Raw genomic sequence first — 19,459 nt, forward strand, 5'->3', positions numbered from 1 at the left:
TATTATCTTCCTGGGCATGCTACAGCTGAGCACAGGCTCCCTGTGATCAGAAGAGCAGGTCATTACGAGCCTTCTCTAATTGTGGTGTATTTCTTCACCTTTACAACCAGTGACAAATTGACTTTCACTTGATCATCTTATTGTGACCTGTAGGCTCAATCAGGCTCTCACCTGCTGCCAGCAGCAGGGTGGCTGTGTGGGAACCAAAGCACAATCACCACCCCAAAGTGCTCAGAAATTACCTTTGAAATACAAGAAAGGCATAAAAATGAACACGTTTGAAGTGTGAATACCATATTTTAGCTCCCTTTTCTTGGCTTTCAGAATGTGGTTACTTCAAGTCTTTAAGCTCCCTGGAATCATGAAAGCAAATATTTATTCTTCGCATTTGTTTTTCTTTTAATGAAAATTGGGGTTGTTATTCAATCTCATGGTTCCAGCACACGTGGTTTCAGGACAGACACCAGCTAGCATTAGGCTTGCCAGGAAATAGTGACAGCTGGCAACACCATCAAACATTTGTTTGGGCTTTTTCCTCAATACACATATGCTTTGTGCTCAGAGCAACAGGGAGGTGAGCCCCCTGATTTACAATAAATCCTCCCAGGAGAAAGAAATCCATCTGTCTGGGAAAAGTTAGAAAATATTTTTGCATTTATTTTTCTTTCCTTTTTTTTTTTTTTTTTAGAATACAAACTCTAGTGAAGAAATATTCCTGTTTCCATTGGAAGGCAGAAAACAGCAAAAATTAATGTACAATATCGAGGAATACTTGGTGCAAATGGACCAAAAAGGATTCCCCACTGAACATGTCTACATACAGAATAAAAGGTTGCTGCAGTTGGAAAAGACAGCCGGGGGGGGTGGGTTTTTTTGCATTTAATCTCCCAATTATAAATAATCAATGTGATTTACAAAATAATTTACAGAAAATGATTGGATTCATCATTGCAATAAATTACTGGGTGCGATGCCAGCGGCGTTGAGGCGACGGGACCCGTCCGACACCGTCAGCACGAGGAGAGGTGGTTCATTTCTGCCCTGGAAATCAAGGGACAGACCTGCAGCTCCTCTGGCTGAGCTGGCTTGGGTTCATCCCCACCAGCTGTGGTTCCACCATCCCCATCCCGAGAGGCCAGAAGTGACTCAGGCCTCAGGTCGTGCAGGGCTCTGAGAGCTCCAGCCCTGCTGGCCCCCAGCGAGGTGGGAGGGCGGGAGGGCTCCTTTCCTGGTTCCAGCTGTAAACCAAAGGTCACATCCACGGGGCTTTGGCACAGGCAGGCACAGAGAAACAGGGCTGGGGGCAGGAGGGAGCAGAGCAGGCAGGGGCAGACCCAAGGCTGGGGCAGACCCAAGGGGCTTGGGTGAGACAGGGCTGTTCCTCGGCCTCTTGTTCGTCCCTGCAGGACTCAGAGCATTGTATTTTTGAGGTTGCTGCCCTCAAACCTTCTGAGGTCTGAAGGAGTCGCAATGAAATTCTTATCGTGTTATGAAGACCTATAAATCTGTTATCAGCCACTCATTCTGAGCTGAAAGAGTGGCACTGGACTGGAGAAGTGGATAGTATGGCACATCTTAGCATTAAAGCTGGGTCTGAACTGAGATCCTGAGTCACAATGCTCCCAGCACTTGGGCAGCCCAAGACCTGGGTCCAATCTGTGAGGCTCAAGCTCTTCTCATCCTCACAGGTCTCTCCCCTTCTTATGTCCTTCCCCCCACCTCCTTCCAAAAAGGCATCCTGTGGTCTTCTGACTGCTGAGGAACAGTAGTGAGGCCAGTGATATTTTGGGCCAGTGCCACCAGCCTGTGTGAGGATGACCCCATTCCATTAGCTGAAATCTCTGGAATCCCATGGTCCCCCAAATTCCCAGCCCAGGAGGCAGTAAGTGGTGTAAGGGAAGGATTTGGCAGTGGTTTCCTCTCTGAGCCTTGTGGTGAGAGGGCATGCATGGCACAGAAATTACAAAGCCCCTCAAAAGGCAGAAGGATCCAAGTAGAGGACAATCTTGGTGGGCCAGACTTTGCTCCAGTATGAGCTGAAAAGATTTGTTAGACCTGGCTGGGGGGGGGTTAGTGTGCTGGAAGGTGACACCCTACAGAGACCTGGGACTAGCCAAGGCTGAGGAGCAGTTCTGGGCAAATCCCATGTGCTTCACCTGCTGTGATGCTCCTGAGGGAGCTTCCATCTCCATCAGGTTTGGCTGGACTAGGGACTGTCTGGGGAGCTGTGGGAGGGGAGCTCTCCGTTCACACAGCACAGAGAATTCCTTGTTGGGAGGCTCTGGTGTGTGCTGAACCAGGGCCAAGGTGGCAGTGGGGGAACAGGCAGCTGCACTGTCCCCAGCTAGTCACTGCCATCTCCCCACAGGGGGAGGCAGGAATCTGGCCCTTCTGACAAGGACTGAGGGTTTCAGTAAGGCTTCAGCCTCAGTTCTGGGACTCAGGGCTGCCCGTGGCACATTCTGTCCATAGCTGCAGGAAGACAGCTTTTGGTGGTGGTGGACTAGTCCAATCAGCAAGTCCGTGTGTTTGTGCCCAGGGACCTCTGGATGGCTTCTCTTTTCACAGTGACAGAGTCAGTTTGGGCTTTTCTCCCACATGGCCTTCCAGAGGAGGCCAGCTGCTCTGCAGGTTGCTAGATGACCTCCTGTTTCGTGATGGCAGGCTGTGGGATGGATGTGGGCTGTTTTGCCACAGTTGCAATGGCTCCAGGCAGCAGCTTGTATTGCTCTGGTCCTGAGCCCGCAGGTGGAGATGGCTGTGGAGTTTCTGGAGTAGCTACAGAGAGAGAAACAACATTAGAAGAGGGCCGCATGGACCTGGCAGCACTGGGATCTGTCCTCAGACTTGTGGGGTTCAGGTGTCAGCACAGCAGAAGTTCCTAAGGGCCTGTGTGTTTGCTGTAAGGCAGCTCAGACACACAGGGATGGTTTGGTGCCCCAGAAGAACCACAATAACAATGAGGGGACCTGCTGGCATTTTGACCCTTACTGGCCACTTTTTTGGTCAGCCAAAGTCATCTCAGCCCAAGTTCCCAAGGGGTGGCCCCATATGGTGGACCAGATTCTCCTGTGATTTTGCAGAGGGAAAATTGAGATGTGTTTAAACCATTCAAGGGAAGGGGAGCCTTTCCACTGATTTCACTAGGCACTGGATAGGATCATTCATCCCTTAAGGGCTATGTAAAGGTTAGTCTGACAAGGAATATCTTGTTGAATCAGTTAGTCTAGCCTAATCTAATCTAACCTAATCCATGTCTCTGTTTGTCTTTCCCTCTTTTCTGCATAGGAATTTCTCACACACTCATTACCAGAGAATCTGTCTTGCTTGGAAATTTCCTTGTAAGGTAGAAACTACCTCCACAGGTAAGCTGGAAAGTTCCTGGGAGCTCCTGGGAGCTCTGTGTCCCTCTGGCAATACTCACACATCTGCCCGTTGTGCATCTGAGGAGGCATTGTGTTGGCCACAATGACGTTTGTTCCCAGGTTCTCCTGGATCAGATGAGGGTGCAGGGGGTGGTGGGCGTGCGGTGTTTCACTTGATGAGCCTAAAATGCAGCATATGACATTTGTTTCCACAATGGCAGAGGGAGACAGTTCAGATGGGCAGACCCACTGCACCAAAGGGTCCAAGGCTTTGTGCACAATCAGCTTGTGTGTAGGTGGTTGGAGCACACCTTTCCCTTTTCCTCCATAAATGCCTTGAGCCACCTAACCCTTGTGTGCTGCCTGCATTTCCTTTTATACAGGATCATATTCCTGAGTCACCTGAGTCACCTCTATGTAAAGAATAGCACAGTGGCAACTTTTCATTTTGTTTTGTCCCATTGGATGCTCCCACTAGAAAATCTGTGACACTCTTTCAACTTGAGCTTTCAGACTTTTCTATCTGAGATTGGGGTTGCACAGCAAATCTTGTCCATGTGCAGAGGGCTGGGGACACCTCTCTGTAAATAGATACACAGCTAATGCACTTCTTTAGGTGAGGAGAAGTAGAGGACCCTTAGTTACCACTGCCAGTGACTGGGGAGATGATTTTGTGTGAGTCAAGGGCTGACCTGCATACAGGCTATCTCCTAAATTTTTCAGGTAGGGAGCAGTGGATGTTCTCCACTGTGGAGGTTCTCAAGGGGAGGGTGATCAGGGCCTCACTGAGAGGCCTCATGTAGCACCCTCAAGCACTCACCTCCCAGCAGCATCTCCTGCAGCAGGTTGTCAATCTTGGCCATGCCGAAGAGCTTGACAAACTGGATCTGCTCTATCATCTGCCAGGTGATGCTCTGCAGCACAGGCAGCAGCAGCAGCAGCTCCCCGAAGCGGCCCCGCGAGTCGTACTGCCGGTCGTTGATGTAATCCTCCAGGCTCACCTGCACCTGGTACCGCATCCGCTTGATCTTGGACGGGTCACTCAGTCCTTTGGCATCTGGAACAACACACACACACACCCCAAGCTATCCAGGCTGTTCCCCAGGAGCAGCCTGTGGTGAAGTCTGGGCACAGCCTGAGGCAGGCTGTCTCCAATTCCGTGTTCTTTGCTGTAATGGGCATTTTTTCTCTTCTCAGGCTGAATTCTCCCCTCCCTCTAAGAACAGTTCGGCCCAGACAGGAGACCAGGCAGCATTTCCACAACTCAGGGCCAGTATTGGTCAGCATAACCCAGACCTGTCCTCTCTGAGGGTAACCCTCCCCAAGCTGGAGAGTACCTGGGTCAAAGAAGATGATGGCTTTCAAGCAGGCATATTCATTGTCGTCTATCTGCAGCTCCTGGAAGGGGAGGACCAGCTCGTCCAGGACACGGTTGGCCACACGGTTCACCTCCACCAGTTCGGGGCAGTTCCGTGGGATGATGTGGTCATTTCCTTTGGACAAGCAGCACAGAGACCATCACCTTGCCATTGCTCAAAACTTATCAGGGGTGACTTAACAAAACCCAGGCAACCAACACTGAGATAATTTTGAGGGTGGAGGAATTAAGAAGTTCCCCCTTCTGCCCATTCCCTGTCCCAGCCCACCAGAAACACTTGTCTGTGTTGCCAGAGCAGCCTCTCATTCCATGGGAGCCACTCAGGTGAGGAGAAGCTGGCTGAGGAGTGAGAGCTTTTTTCTCAATCACACCACAGCCTGCTTACACAAACCTGGAGGTGCACTGGGAATGTTCACAGTTTCCCAGCTTTGTCACATGCCATGGCCTTGATGTGAATGCCTGCCAAGCCTCTCTGCACCCAAAGGTTGTGCTAGGCTTGCTAAAATACAGAAGGGCTCTAGCCATTACCCTGCAAAAAGGATGTCCACAAACACTGAACCACCCTCTCCTTCACCCCAGGGGGGAAGCATCACAGAAGCAGATGGGCTGGGAGCAGAAGTGCACTCCTTACCTAGCAGCAAGACATCCTTGAGCACCATGGACCTCTTGGCAGCTCCCAGTAACAGATGTTCCCCTGCGTGTGCGCGCAGCAGTGCTACCTGCAAGGGCAGGGAGAAGTTATTTGGGTGATGCAGAGGCAGAGACAAGCAAGAGAGAAAGCCCAGAGCTCCTGTACTGCACTCAAGGATGGGGAGTGAGAGCCCCTCTGCAGTCACAGTGAGAGAAAGCTCGAAAATGGGTTACTTCTGTGCAAAACCTGTTATAGGTGCAGCAGAACCAGTAGATAATTGGCAACACCTGAAGCATCCCATATTCAGGACACATGTTATGAGCAAGACCATGCCAGACTGTCCCAGGACAGTGGGACATGTTTACAGGGGGCTGTTAGCAGACAAGGCAACTCCTGTCAAGTGCAGAACCAGGGACCAAGCTCCATCCTGAGAACTGGGGAGAAGCACAATCCACTGCTGTGGACAGCTGCTCTCCCTCTGGGCTGTGCCCACCTCCCACTGAAATCATGCTCATGGGGACCCACGTCTGGTCACCCTCTGGCCACTTATTCCCTCCCCAGCCATGGGAACTGGAGCCAGGGAAGCCAAAGGCATGTTTTTCTCTCCTGACGTTAATGATTGAAGTGTTTAATTTTACACCCTCCAGCGGCTCCTGAGAATGTTCTGAGTCTTTTGCCCTCCTTCAGTTAAAAATTTCAGAGATATAGGCAGAAAGGGAAGTTAACAATTGGACACCCTGACACAGAGGCTTCTTAATGTCCTGCCAGGAGCTTCTGCTGGAGAAAACAATCATTAAACATTAATAGATCCTGAAAAGTATGTCCTGGTGGGAATGGTCCCTTTTTCTAGTGTGTTATCCCTCAGCATCTGACAAAGCCAAGAGGAGTCTTACCCTACCAGAAATGCCAGGAGAATGTGTCACCCATAGAAGAGAGCTCTGGTTAGGAAAGATGCTGATGGCTGAGAGAGGGAATTTTTGTTTTTTGCAGACGGTGAAAAACGTTATGCAAAATAAACAGAGTGGAGATCCTTGCAAAAAGACTACGCACACATGACACTGGGGAGTCTTTATCTAGATGCCAAAATCTAGCCTCTCTCTATCACTATCCAAACATGGGTGGATATGTTGGCTGAGCTGCTTGTAATTACCAGAGCTGCACAAAACTGGGCTTCCCTATCTGACAAAACTTTGAGAAGGATGGAAAAAACTGCAAGTCCCAGGGAGGAGCAAAGCTCTCACACAGAAATTTCCTGCCTAATGAAAATTCAGGAAAGTTCAGTTTGTAACCATCCTTTTTGTTTCCCTAAAATTTGCTTGTTTGAGCAGGGTTAAAGTCAGTTACTTCAACAAGGCAAAGCCACCTCATTTGATATTTGTTCTTGCAATGATGAACCTGAGAGACATCGTTCCATTGTGAACTAGGATAAATATAAAAGTTGTAACACAACAAAGTAGAACTTTAACTTTGAGATGAAATGGCTTTGTCCCACCAAACCCAGTACTCTGACATTTTGTTGAAGAAGAATAATGGGTTGGGTATGACCTTTCTTATAAAAATGTTGGCAGTGATGATTCATTCTCAGGCAACACTTTAATGGCAATGTAACAGCATTTCCCAACGTTGTATGCACCCACTGGACACCTCTTGACTGGCTGTCCTGCCCCTTGGGCAGCTGCCTTTCACAGTTTTGTTCATTCCTACTCCCTGGCATTTCTGTCCTTCCTCCCACACTCCCCTGAGTATCTGCTGGTACAGTTCTCACACTGTCCTTCAAAAGCACGGATGGCATTCATTGATTAGTTTTAATGCAGTGCAGTGTTTCCTCTCAAGCCCTTTGGGACAGGTTGGGAACTGCTCATGATGGGGGATGGCTGGTTATAACAGAACTATTTCAGTCGAGATGAGCCTGTGGAGGAGCAAATTAGTGTTTAGCTTAAACAATTCCACACTATGGGTACAAACACATCCCCAGGTGAAAAACAGAAAGACAGACAGACAGGCATATGAGTTTTTAAGTCTTGAGCAGACCTTAGGCCAGAAATCTGTCCTGCTAATTCTGATTGCCCCAAGCATCTGTATAGCACTTCAGGTTTTCAAAGTGCTGCTCAAACTGTAATTGATAAACAATTGGCTGGCTGACCCCTGCAAAATGTGCATCTGATAGTGTTCCTAATTTGAGCTCAGTGTTATCATGGCTGTGCTCATCGGCTGATTAGCAGCACATGGCATTGTATGGATGCCTGGCCCGTGCTGGCATTGTATGGATACCATTCCCAATCAGCTGCAGCAGTCAGGATAACAGAGTGGACAATGCACATTTTCTTTGAAGGTCTCAGCTGTCCTTGGCTCCCCGGGGAAGGACAGGGGGACTTGCCTGGTCATCCAGGGGCAGCTCACAGAAGGCAGGGATGTACTTGGCCCACTCCACCAGCACCAGCAGCTGCTGCTTCATGGACTCACACACATCAGAGATACTGGCAATCTTCTTCCCTCTGATGTCTCCGTTGATCACAGACACTGGAGATGATATCTGGAAGGAGGGAAGAGATCCTTCAGCTTTCAGTGCCATAGAGGGAACACAGACAGGAAAATCCCCAGCCCCTGGGTTGTGCTCATGCAGACTCCAGCATCAACGATTAGATTACTTTTTTTTCTGTTGCACAACCAGCCCCCAGAATAGGTGACCCAACATAACTCATTTAAATTGAGATCAGCCCGGGGACCTGTGAACATGGAATGCTTCAGAGCCGAGGCTGGGGATCATCCTGGTAAACTGTAATGCCTTGAATAGACTGCAAGGCACAGAAGAAATGTTTCTAAAGCCAGGATCTACCTCCCACTGAACAAATGTGCTCAGTCAAGACTCAGGAGGGAACAGAGGGGATGGTGTAGCAGTCGGCCTCACCGGTAGCAAGGAAGTGTCCACCCAGTGCTGCTGCACAAGATACTTGGTCCCACCAAAGGGCAGAGAACTGCTCCTCCTTCCACCTTGCTCCAGAGCCAGTGCTTGGCCAGAGCTGGAGACATGCAGGCTCTGCTTCTCTCCTGAGTCACCATGAGCACACCAAGTCTCTGCTCAAGGCAGCTTTCCAGGTCTGACATTGCTTTCTGTGAGCACCAGGTCATAAATTATCTGACCTTACCCACTTTGAATTACTAAAGACAGACTTCAAAGACAACAATCTCCCACCTCCCACCAGCTTTTAGGTCCTTTGGCAAAACTGGACAAGTGCAAGCATGCCCACAACACAGGCCACGTTTGTTGCATGACCAATTATTTGTGACTGAGAGGCAAATGGGGCCATTTCATTTGCAAAGGACAAGCCTGAAAGCTCTGCAAGTAGTGTCACACAGAGCTGGACAGGACATCTCCCCCAAACCAGGCACCCAACCTCCTGCCTGCTTCTCATGCATAGCTGCTCACCCAGGCCATCTAAAAATTTGCCCTTAGTCACTACTTTATCCTTATGCTTCTGTAAGCAATTAACTCAACCCCATGGCTGCCCTCTGCCTGCCCTCTGTGCTCTTGTACATCAGCTCTTCCTGTCCTGTTCCTGCCAGCGTTTTCAGCTTGGACCCTGCCAGCCTCTCCAAGGAAATGGAATTCAAATGCCACCTGCATTTTTTTTTTTTTGCAGGTTGCATTACCTGGAGGCTTTCCAGATCACCAGCTATTGTTGAATAAATAAGATTGTAAAAATCTCACCATGTATTACCCTAATCAGTGGGCCCGGAAGGCTTAGCAAATAAATAAAGACCTCTGAGTGAGTGACCCTAGATCTTGGAGAAAGCAGCTCCTCAGCAGTATCTTGTTCTAATTAGCCAGGCACATAAAAGTTACCAATTACCGTGCTGGAGCCTGCCTTGTTTAATGAGTCTCTCTGTGCTCTGTGGGGGAGCAGGAGCTGCTCTGGATTTGTCCATGGTGGTAGTTTTCATCAGCAGACTCTGCTACAGGTTTACATGTGATGCCACTGCAGGACTCCGAGTCCCGGAAATGTCCTTCCCTTGAGATGACTTGAGACCCCCTTATCTCACACCTCTGGGAGCAGCACCAATATTATTTTTATGGGATATGTAGATATATTAGGTCCTGCATAGGAAAAGGTGAGATGGGGGATGAGTTTGGATGTGTTTCCTGTGTACAGGATTGGTCCTTGGCCCTTCTGGCACATCACCTCCTCGGGGAAGTGGATCTTACAGCCTGAGCCTCGTGTGGAGCCCAGACACAGCAGATCCTGTCCTGGAGCACCTCCCAGGGTAGCCTTCAGGGTAACATGACCCTTGAAGCAATTAAGAACATGGACTGCCAACACAAACCCCTCTTCATTTTCCCCAGGACACGAACTGCTGCTCTCCCCAGCTCCCATGAACAGTGGCAGCTCTTGCCACCGGCACAGCCCCATCCTCATCACTTGTGCTCACAGACAAACCCTCCCCACAGTGTGCATCCATCCTGTCCTGTGTCCTCCCACAGAGTGCTGAGCTGGTGTTCACCACTTGTAATATCCAGACTCTTAAACCAGAGCCATCTTTTCAGGTGAGCTCTGAAACTCTAGGAAATCTTGGCAGTATGCTAGTGGAGATGGGGAATGTCAGCAAGAACTGGAAAAGATATCTACATAAAGCAAGAATGTAACCGACTCCTTGTGAAACTGTGCAGGAAGCCAGAATCTGAAGATCCTAATGGCCAAGGGGGAAGGGAGGCTGCTCATGCAGGGCCAGCCCCTCGTGGACTTAGGCAGCCACAGCTCTTTGGATTTCAGTGGTTCTACCCTGTTTTCTTCCAGCAGGCTCTCCAGCCTTCATGTGTCTCATCAGAGCAGAACAAATCATTGCATATTGTTACAACTGAGTTCTGGACCAAGGAGAAATAAAAGGGGTGGTTTCAGGTAACAAATGGTTTTTGAAAAGACAGTGTTGAGTTGGCAGATAAGTCACTTACTTAGAACAGAGGTGGTAATTCCAAGACTCAGCTATTAAATAGTCAGCTGGCTCTATGAGCCAGGTAGTGCCTGATGCTTTTGTATTTGGTAAAGAAGAAAGAGGTACCTGCTGTGCCAGGACTTCTGCCTGCAGTAGGGCATTGATGGAGGGCAAGCTGCTGTCCTCGTAACTCGATCTGCGGGTGCTGATTCGGTCCCGTTCGTTTTGTACAGCTGCAAGAAAGTATTTTGGCTGAGCTGCAGGTCGTTCATGGCAATGCACACCAAAAACTAGCACAGACTCTTGGCATCCCCCTTCCTTAGCTGCAGTTTCCCAGCTTCCCTGCCAGGCAGGGTGGAGGAGCAGCTGTGTCTGGTTCGTGACGGGATGCCTGTGAGAGCTCACTACATCTGGTGGTTCTGATTTCCTATTTGCTTTATTAGACTTCCCTGGGATGGGGTCAGTTCAGAACCCAAACACCTGTAGAGCTCAATGGGAAAATTTCCTCTCCAGGGGTCTGAGCTTTTTTTGTTTCAAGATACAGGGTCTGAAATGGTGGCCCTGCTCACGTGTGCAGCCCAAAGCTGACGTGTGCAATGAAGGGGGCGAGTACCTGCAAGGCTCCTTTGTCCACAGGACTCCTGCGAGTCCTTTTGGGAAGCTCTTGCACCAGAAGGGTGCAGTTGGTAAACTTCCATCTAAGCTACAATAAGGAAAGAAGTGCAGAACTACTCCTACTCATCTATCCAGAGCAACAGAGCTCACCTTGCTGTAAAAGCGTTGCTCATCCTGTATTGTAAAGCCAGGACAGATTTGACCCCAGTGTGCCTCCCTGCTTGGTCTAGTCTTGAGGACCTGGGCTTTGAGTCCAAGGTGGCAGCAGCCAGAGCAGCAGCAGTAGTGCCAAAGGGGAGGATTTGCCTGTCTGTCTGTCACGAGGCCACGGGCTGGATGTAACTCACCCTGGCCATGCCACTCAAAGGCATCTGCTCAAATAAGCTATTGATTGGTGGCACAGGAACCAGAACAGTGCCTGCCTTGGGCTGGTGGCTCTCTGGATTGATACGTTCTCAATGTATAAATCCACCTGATAAAAAGCAATAATGAGGCTGGGCCAGGAGAAAAGCCCTGCAGTCAGCGGCTGTAAATAGGAGCTCTCAAGGTTATGCTGCTTGTTATCAGTAGCAGGCCCCCGAGTTCAGTCACGCCATGATGTTTTCCAAATGTTTGCTCAGTATTAGCTGGTCATGCACCTAATGTAACTTCTATTGAATATTAACAGACAACAGCACAGCTCTGGGCACGGGATGAGCGGACGCTGCAGGGAGAAGAGGATTCCTATGTTCTTCAGGAAAAGCCAAGACAAGTTCCTTGCAATACCTCATCCCCTTTAACAGAGAAGAAATGTTCCTGTCCAGAGGTGTTCCTGCAGGCCACCCAGGTACCACTGGTACTTCCCTGTTGTCTTCAAGGACCTTTTACTCCAAAGTTTCTCCTTGAGCAGGTGTGAACTGGGAGGAGCACAGGGTTTAATTTCTCTGTATGGAACAACAGGACCAAGTGCCTCCCGGTTGTCCCTTTGCAGACATCAGTGGGTTGAGCTCTGTGGGATGGCTGACAGCTCCTCTGGGCTGCTCCTGGCAGTGTGTCCCTCCACCAACAGGGCCACCAGCAGGGTCACCAGCAGGGTCTAACAGGACCATCATTAGGGCCACCAGGTTTTCCTGCCAGTCCTGAGAAGCAGGGCTAAACGAGCGGTGACTCCTGTCATGCAGCCCTGTAAGGGCACATGCCGAGCTCATGACTGGAGGTCAAAACTCTCCCTAAATCTGGATCTGTGCCCAGGTGAGCACTGTGGAGGGAAGACAGGGCTGAGATGGCTGGACAAGGGTGTGCATGGCAGGGCCTGGCCTTGGTCTGTGAGGGCTTCCTCAAACATACAGAGCCAGCGTGGCTGCTGCTGGGGGAGAGCAGGAAGCCACACCATCACCCACCTTCCTTCTTCATTCCCGCTCGGAAGCACTTCTTAAGCCTGCAGTACCGGCACTGGTTTCTCTTGTCTTTGTCTACCACACACTGCCTGTTAAACCTGGGAAGAAAGAAAGGTGTGAGGAGCAGCAGGACTGAGCCTGAAGGCAGGACAAGGCAGAGCCCTAAGCTCCAAGACGTGCTCAGAGCAGGTTCCCAGAGGCTCATCCTGAGAAAGGAGCTCTGGTCTGTGCCTTTTCCATGCTTGCAGTTTCTTCTTTGCACTGAACATGTCAGCTCTGTACTCTCCCTCAGGATATTCAGTAAGGACAGACTAGAGCTGAGAGCCGCACGCAGGAGCTCAGGCTGCTGGTCTTACTAACTATTTAGGCATAGGATGCCCATAATGGACTAGCAAGTCCCAGGGAAGTTAAAAGTGTGATCTAGGAGGGTCAGAACCAATTTGGTAGCCTCTGTTTTAAGTTAGATCCCAGTTAGAATAAAGGAAGAATGCATTTATTCTAAATAAAAAGCAGATAGAGGGTTGTTTTTGAGCTAGTAAGGTTAAGGAGTCAGTTTAAATCCCTGCATCTCTCCAGGGCTGTGTCTGGGATGCTCACAGGTTGGTTCTGACCTCTGGACAGCATCACTGGTGTGCAAACAGCTCTGCTGCCACTTGCATTTGAGAGAGGACTTGGGAGTCAACCAGCTCCTTCCCTCTAAACTGTCACCACCTCCATTGCATCTGGTAGGGCAAACACTGATCTCCCATGTGTGTGGCTCCTGCAGGCAGCACATGCCTGGTGGCCACTTGAAGCATGAATTTCACTTGCAAATTCACTCAAATTTGCAGAGTAAAGACAAAGGGGTACAGAGCTGGGAAAGGGCTCCCAGCCACGCCGAGTTCTGTAGCTTTTGAAAAGGCTTGTTTCTACAGTGCTTTTCAAAGCCCCAAGCTAAGATTTGCCCAAATGGATGCCTGAAAGCAGCTTTTTAAGCATTTCTGTGGCACATATAAAAGCCTCAGCCTCCAAAGAATTGGTTACCTTGGCTTTTCTGGTGGAGCTGTGGGGAGAGGGCTCCCTTGGCAGGCAGTTTAAATAATCCCAGGCTGCAAGTGATAATGTGTTTCACATGCACTCTTAAACCCAGATCTTCCTTCTGTCACCCAGATTTTAGAGTCATGTTGCTCTTCACGCTCTCCAAGTGGCTGTCAGGCCTTCAGGAGTAACTCACTCAAAAAGCCAAAAGGATTTAGACACTCTGAGCTGAGGATTCCTCAGTTTCCTCTGTGACTCTCTATGTGTGGGTTACTCAGAGCAGGGAACGAGTGGGTCACAGCTGCTGGTGGCACAGGAGAGCCAAGGGCCACCACCCATGGCACAATGTGCAGTGCATGAGTTGCAGGAGCAATATGAGTGCCTCATCCTCAGAGATGTGCCCACCATGCTGCCCAGCTTGGTGCTCCTTAGATGTTCTTGTATCATGTCACAGGCAGTGACAGCATTTTAGGTGGATGGCAGGCACCCTTCCATCTCATGATGGAGAAGGAGAGCCCCCAGGGAGCGAGCAAGGTTTGTGCTGCACTCAGAGCACTGAGTAGTGAGGTGCTCAGCCCCTGTGACGTCTTCTCTCCCAGCATCTCTCTGCCACATCCAGGGCGGGACATATCCATTTGCAAGATGTGCTTGGCCCCTGAAGTACGGGCAAGACCTCCCAGAATCTTACCCACTGATCAGTGGAGGGCAATCCCAAACTTAGAGCAGTCCCTGACCCCTCCCAGCTGGGGGGCGAGGTCAGGGAAAGCGGTGGATGCCGCAGGGAGGATGAGGAGGACGAAGGACGGTGCTGCTGCGCTTTGAGGGCTTTGCTGCTCAACTCCCGGGGACTGTTTTGTCTCAGCCACGTGACTCTGCCCCCTCTGCCCTTACCTGCAGGAGTACATGTGGTTCTTCCTGACACTCCTCCTGAAGAAGCCTTTGCAGCCATCGCAGCTGGAGGCTCCGTAATGCTTGCCCGTGGCGCGGTCCCCGCAGATGGCACACAGCGCGCTCACCCCGATGCTGCTGGAAGTGTTGAGGTTGGCTGCTTCTGATGGAGACGTGTCTGCTTGGGGAAGGACACAGAAGAAGAAAGCAGTGAGACAGACGGCCGACATTTCCTAACTCAGTTTCCAGTGAGAAACTTGATTTCTGGAGGAACGAGGCTGCTGCAGCCAGGCTGTGTGACAAGGGCCGGTCAGAGAGGTGTGTAAGGAGCAGTGGGTGGGTGCTCTGAGTGCTGGAGTCGTTGCATTTTGAGTGTGCAAAAGCTCCCTGTGTGTTAGGGTGAGACAGCTCTTCCCAAAGGCCTTCAGATAAAGCAAAGGCCCATTTGCAGGAGTCACAGAGCGGAGCCAAAATTCCTCAGGGATTTGCAGACGCCTTGGGGCTGCAGCAGTGTGGCCAGAGAAAAAGCTAAGGCAGAGTTAAAGTTGAGGTATTACAGCTCAGGGCAAGCAGCTGGTGTATTAGGGAGGTGTTTGTGTTATAGCACTGAAAGAGCCCAAGCCAGCCCTGGGCAGATGCAGTTACAGAAACAAGGTGACCAGCTCCCTTTCCCAGAGAGCCTCAGTGCCAGGCCTGCAGCTCCAGCCTGCACAGCACTTCTTTGTGAGAACAAGACTTTAGGTACATAACAAACTCAAATGACTTCAGCTGGAAAACTCACGTGGGCAAAAACTACCCGGAGTCTGGAGGTTGATTTGTCTTGCAGTCCTTACAGACCAAGGGGGACTGGCATTTGCAGGGTTTTTTTGGGAGGATGGGGAATTGCAGCAGCCTCTGGAGGAAAGGACATCTGAAAGGCTAAAAACCTACACTAAACCCCTCCAGCAAGCCAAACAAACCTCAAGGCTGAAGGGATCAGCCCTTAATTCAGTTGATCTAATTGTCCCCTCCCATGTATGTTTTCTGTATCAGCATAGGCACATTCCCCTGCCTCAGTGGAAATGCCAGTTGCAAATAATACCTAGGATCTACAAAGCCATAGAAACTGCTGGGATTTTTAATGCTTGAGTCTATTGGTCCCTGGTCTCTGGGTTTGGCAGGGACACAGTTAACGCTCACCCTGGGAGGGTCACAGCTGCTCCCTCTTGGCACCCAGCAGAAAGGGGCTGGGTGCCATAAAAAAGCTGGTCCCAAGTGGTAGCTGGAGTGTGGGTGCTGGGGGAGGTGAAGCCAAGGCAAGGCTGTCTGGGGCGGGGCTGCAATTTTAACTTCTGTTTTGCAGAAGAAGATGTGTTGCAGCAGGTGCTGCACATCCTGCTCATGCCATCCCTCAGCAGGAGTGACTGGCGTGGACCCAGCAGTGAGCTAGCATGGGAGGGTTCTGGAGCCAGCCCTGGCTCTGGCAGTATCTTTCATTTCCCTGCCTGCTTTCTGTCTTTGTAATTCCTTGTGTCTCTCCTGTGTTTCTTTCTGAGTCAGTTGGCTGCCTCTCCATGTCCCTGCCTGGCACACCCTGTCACACAGCTGCGTTTCCCTGCATGCAGCAACACTGGGGCAAAGCTCCTCTTCCCACTCCCTAAGTCCTGAGCTCCTCCCAAGGCCATTCTGGCTGTCTCCTGTCCCTATGAGCAGCTTGCCTCTAAAAACATCCTTCCTCTTGAGGGCTCAGCTGCATGCAGGTCATTCCAGAAGTAAAGTTAAATTTCCACTTTCAGCTAAATGTAGGACTTCGATGAGAGAGGAAGGGCTGATCTGCCTGTAATCACATTACTTGTGTATCTGTGACAGCCCAGATAAATCCCTTTTTAGCAGTCTATCACACTGTAATCAGATGAACATAGAGCAGGAAAAACTGGCACCGTTATCAAAAAAATTGCAACATCTTGGTCTAACAGCCAACAACAATGAAATCATTGCCTAATAGATAATTTTCCAATTAAGTTTATTTTGTAGTGCCAGAAACGTGGGCTGGCAGCTGCAGTCAAGCATTTCTTCATGGGATTGATTTGGAGTTGAGGTAAATGGGGGAAAGGAAAAAAACGGGCTTTGAGACCTCAAAGCTGAGACTTGTGTTAGGACAGGAGCTCCTCGAGAGGTCCCAGAGCCTGTCTGAATACAGGACTAGTTTTGGCCTGTGATGGTGACAAACTCCCTGCTGAGCAGCTGCCTCAGGGCTGGAGCTGCAGAACTGTGCAGGGCAGGGACCAAGCTCTGGGTCCTCGGCCAGAAAAGGAGGCAGAGATTCTACAGGTGGAGGTTCTGCAGGCAGAGACATGGGCACAGCAAAGCAGCCCTGGAAGTGAGACCTGTCCCTGGTCTGGAGCTGGGCAGAGGAAGAGGAGAGGAGTTGCTGCTGCCTGCCCCAGCTGACTCATCCACCCCTGGAGTGTGTGTCACATCACACCTGAGCTTGTCATATAAAATTATCGTGTTTCTCTGCCCCAGAGAGCCCTCGGTCCAGGGGAGCCGACTCACAGCCCCCTGTGCAAATGCTTGCTGGTTGGGAGAGAGACACAGAGAGGGAGCAAGGCCTGGGCTTGTCCCTGAGTGTCCATGGACATCAGCAGAGCCGGAGGGGGCAGCTTTTGGCCCTGAGGCACCTGGGTGGGTAGGACCAGACCATGGGAGTGAAGAAGGGGGCTGAGACCCAGAGTGGTGGCAGGTTATGGCACAGCAGAGCTGCTTTGGCACCACGGTGTTACATCCCTGGTGGAGCAGAGCATAACCTAGGGGAGACCCAGAGGCTGTGATGGGAGAGTCTACGCCACCAGCACAGCCCTTCTGGGACAGAGGTGCCCAGCAGCCTCGGTGACACAACACACAGGAGGAAAGGGCTTGGAGGGTTGCTCTCTGAGGTGTGCTGCATTTAGCCATTAACCTCACATTTAGAGAGACTTTAGGGAGGACTTGGAGGGGAATCTTCTGTTATCTTTGAGCATTTAATCACCAGGACTCTTGGGTCCCCAAATGGGTGGGCCAGTGTGAACACTTAAGTGTGATCATACCCATCTGAAGGGATGGGAACATTTGTCTATCCTCTCGATGTCCCTTTGTCCCTCTTACTGGGGGCTGAGACTCCTGGCCCCACAGTGCTGCCAGGGAAGGGGATGCCACCCCACGCCCCAGCACTGCACAAGGGAAGGGCCATGGCCTCGGAGCAGCTGTGGGGACAGCACCTAAATCACTTCTTATAGTGATTTTCACCCTTGCCAGGTGCTAAATGCCTTTCTGCTCCAGGAAAACCTATCTCCAGCTGCTGCTGGACTGGGGCTGGTTCTCCGCTCTGGAGCCACAGGCTGAGTCATCTGTCTGGTGAACCATCAGCAGCATTTCACTCAAAATCTTCTGGCCAGGCTTTTCTCTTGGCTGGGGTCTGGGGGAGGTGAGACCCCACCGTGTTCAGCCCCAGGCCCAATCCCTGCGCTGAATGTCTGGTGGGGACCTCTCATTCCACCCAGCTCCTGCTGTGTGCCTGTTCCCGAGGTGTCTGGGCTGCAGGGCACCATCCCACCCACCCCAAACACACCTTTGCTCTGACACCTCTGTTTTTCCCTGGGGGAAGCAGAAACCCCCCATGAGCTGCCGGGGGTCCCCCGTCTGACACCCCTGCCGTGCCCCAGCCCCGCTGGGAGCATTTTGGTGGCCACCCCAGGGACTTCTCCTCCGGCAGCCCCCGGCTCATCCCACCCCAGCAGAGGGGACTCACCATTGCCCATGGCCAGGACCTGCATGTTCTCAAACTCCAGGGTGGTGTACGCCGGGTCCAGCGCTGCGCTATAATCTGCCATCTCCATGTCTATTAGGGCTTTGGAAAGGCGCATTATCATCAGCAAACACGGGCCAGATTGTACCGATTCCCCTGTCCGAGGCTATTGGCCCTCTTGCCTCCCTCTGCCTTGGCTGCGTCCCCTATCTGTTGTCTTTTATTTCAGATATTTCTCTGAAAGGATTTGCTGAGCCTCAAGGCCTATACTCCCCAGAGGGGTGGAGGCAGGAGGCAGGGGTTAATCTTTAATCATCTCACCCACTGCCGAATGCTGCTAAGCTTTTTTTTTTTTTTTTTTTTTTTGGTGGAGCTGCAGTGATTGTTGTTGACTGTTTATTATGGAATCTCAAGGCACTTTGCTGATCCTGGCTTCTCCTGGGCACGGGCAGGACCACAGGAGCAGGCGCTCACCGGCAGTGGAACACCTTCCCAGGCTATTGACCTTGATGCTGAATGTTGGTCTTAATGGTGTCTGGGATGGAAAACTTGTAGAAAACCCTACCAGCAGAACAAGGTTGCTCTTGGCTTCTGTCATTGCCTTCCCCTCCCCACCACTGGTTGCCTTCACCCCTGCTCTTCCCTTCTCTTGCTCCTTCCATCCCTCCCACTCCTTCTCCTTCTCTCTCCCTCACGGTCAGGGAAGGTCAGCTCCTGCCTGGCAATTTACACGTTGCTATGTAAAGCAAAGTGTATGACTCCTTTTACTTCCCTATAAATCAGTTTTTACAGCGTCTGGATGCCCCATAAACAGATCCCACTCTCCGTGCCCAAGCAGTGAGCGGGGCTGGAGGGTGGCACAGGCACCCTGGGAATCACCGGGGCAGCTCCTGTCCCATGACTGAAATCACTCCATGCTGGACACCCCCAGCCTCGGGATTTGACTGATGTGTCTTAAAATTTTAATTAGATGTGCTAAATAATAAATAATCAATAATAAATTAGACGTGCTAAAACGCAGCAGAGCTCTATTCTGCAGTGGGATTTTTCCTTCTGCAGGTACACCAACAGTGGTTCTGCTGCCTTGCCCAGACCTCGGGTCTGACTCTGCTGGTGCTGGACCCCCTTGACTGGAGCAAGCAGCAGAGCTGCCTGTGCTCTCCTCCTTGCTAAACCTGGGTGCTCTCCTCCCCAGCTGCCCCTGAGCACATCACTCCTCCACTTCAGCCAGAACTGAGACATTTCAGTGCAATTGTGAGATCATTGAGTGGGGATTTAATCAACCACTGAACAAGAGAACCAGCAATTAATGACCCGGTATCAGTTCGCTCTGCGCTGAAAACATCCCTGGGATTTCGCAACCAGCACTGTTGGTTTGAGCTCCCAACTTGCTTGTGTTTGTCCTTCCCAGGCACCCCAGTGCAGTGCCAGCCCTGCTGAGCCACCTGGGCCACGGTGTGACACCAAGGTCTCTGGCTCCACCATAGCTCATGCCTT

General features: G+C 50.9%; 1 protein-coding gene across 5 annotated transcripts in view; it reads right to left on the bottom strand.

The window, feature by feature from the left end:
• Positions 1-374: 374 nt before the first annotated feature.
• HNF4A (hepatocyte nuclear factor 4 alpha) overlaps positions 375-19,459 on the bottom strand; it is a 34,630-nt gene continuing 15,545 nt past the window's right edge. Inside the window, exons 1-10 of one of the 5 annotated variants that reach the window (XM_064673667.1) lie at positions 17,966-18,248; positions 14,203-14,377; positions 12,298-12,392; positions 10,430-10,536; positions 7,752-7,907; positions 5,375-5,462; positions 4,703-4,858; positions 4,186-4,422; positions 3,425-3,547; positions 375-2,778 (exon numbers count right to left, since the gene is read on the bottom strand). In XM_064673667.1, the coding sequence (XP_064529737.1) occupies positions 2,636-2,778; positions 3,425-3,547; positions 4,186-4,422; positions 4,703-4,858; positions 5,375-5,462; positions 7,752-7,907; positions 10,430-10,536; positions 12,298-12,392; positions 14,203-14,377; positions 17,966-18,086 (1,401 nt within the window). In that variant the 5' untranslated portion in view covers positions 18,087-18,248 and the 3' untranslated portion in view covers positions 375-2,635. Of the gene's footprint in view, positions 2,779-3,424; positions 3,548-4,185; positions 4,423-4,702; positions 4,859-5,374; positions 5,463-7,747; positions 7,908-10,429; positions 10,537-12,297; positions 12,393-14,202; positions 14,381-17,965; positions 18,249-19,459 lie in introns of those variants that run through there. The other 4 variants (XM_064673664.1, XM_064673663.1, XM_064673666.1 and 1 more) reach the window with 4 other exon arrangements.

This window comes from Pseudopipra pipra, chromosome 17 (genome assembly GCF_036250125.1).
Source record: "Pseudopipra pipra isolate bDixPip1 chromosome 17, bDixPip1.hap1, whole genome shotgun sequence".
NCBI lineage: Eukaryota > Metazoa > Chordata > Aves > Passeriformes > Pipridae > Pseudopipra > Pseudopipra pipra.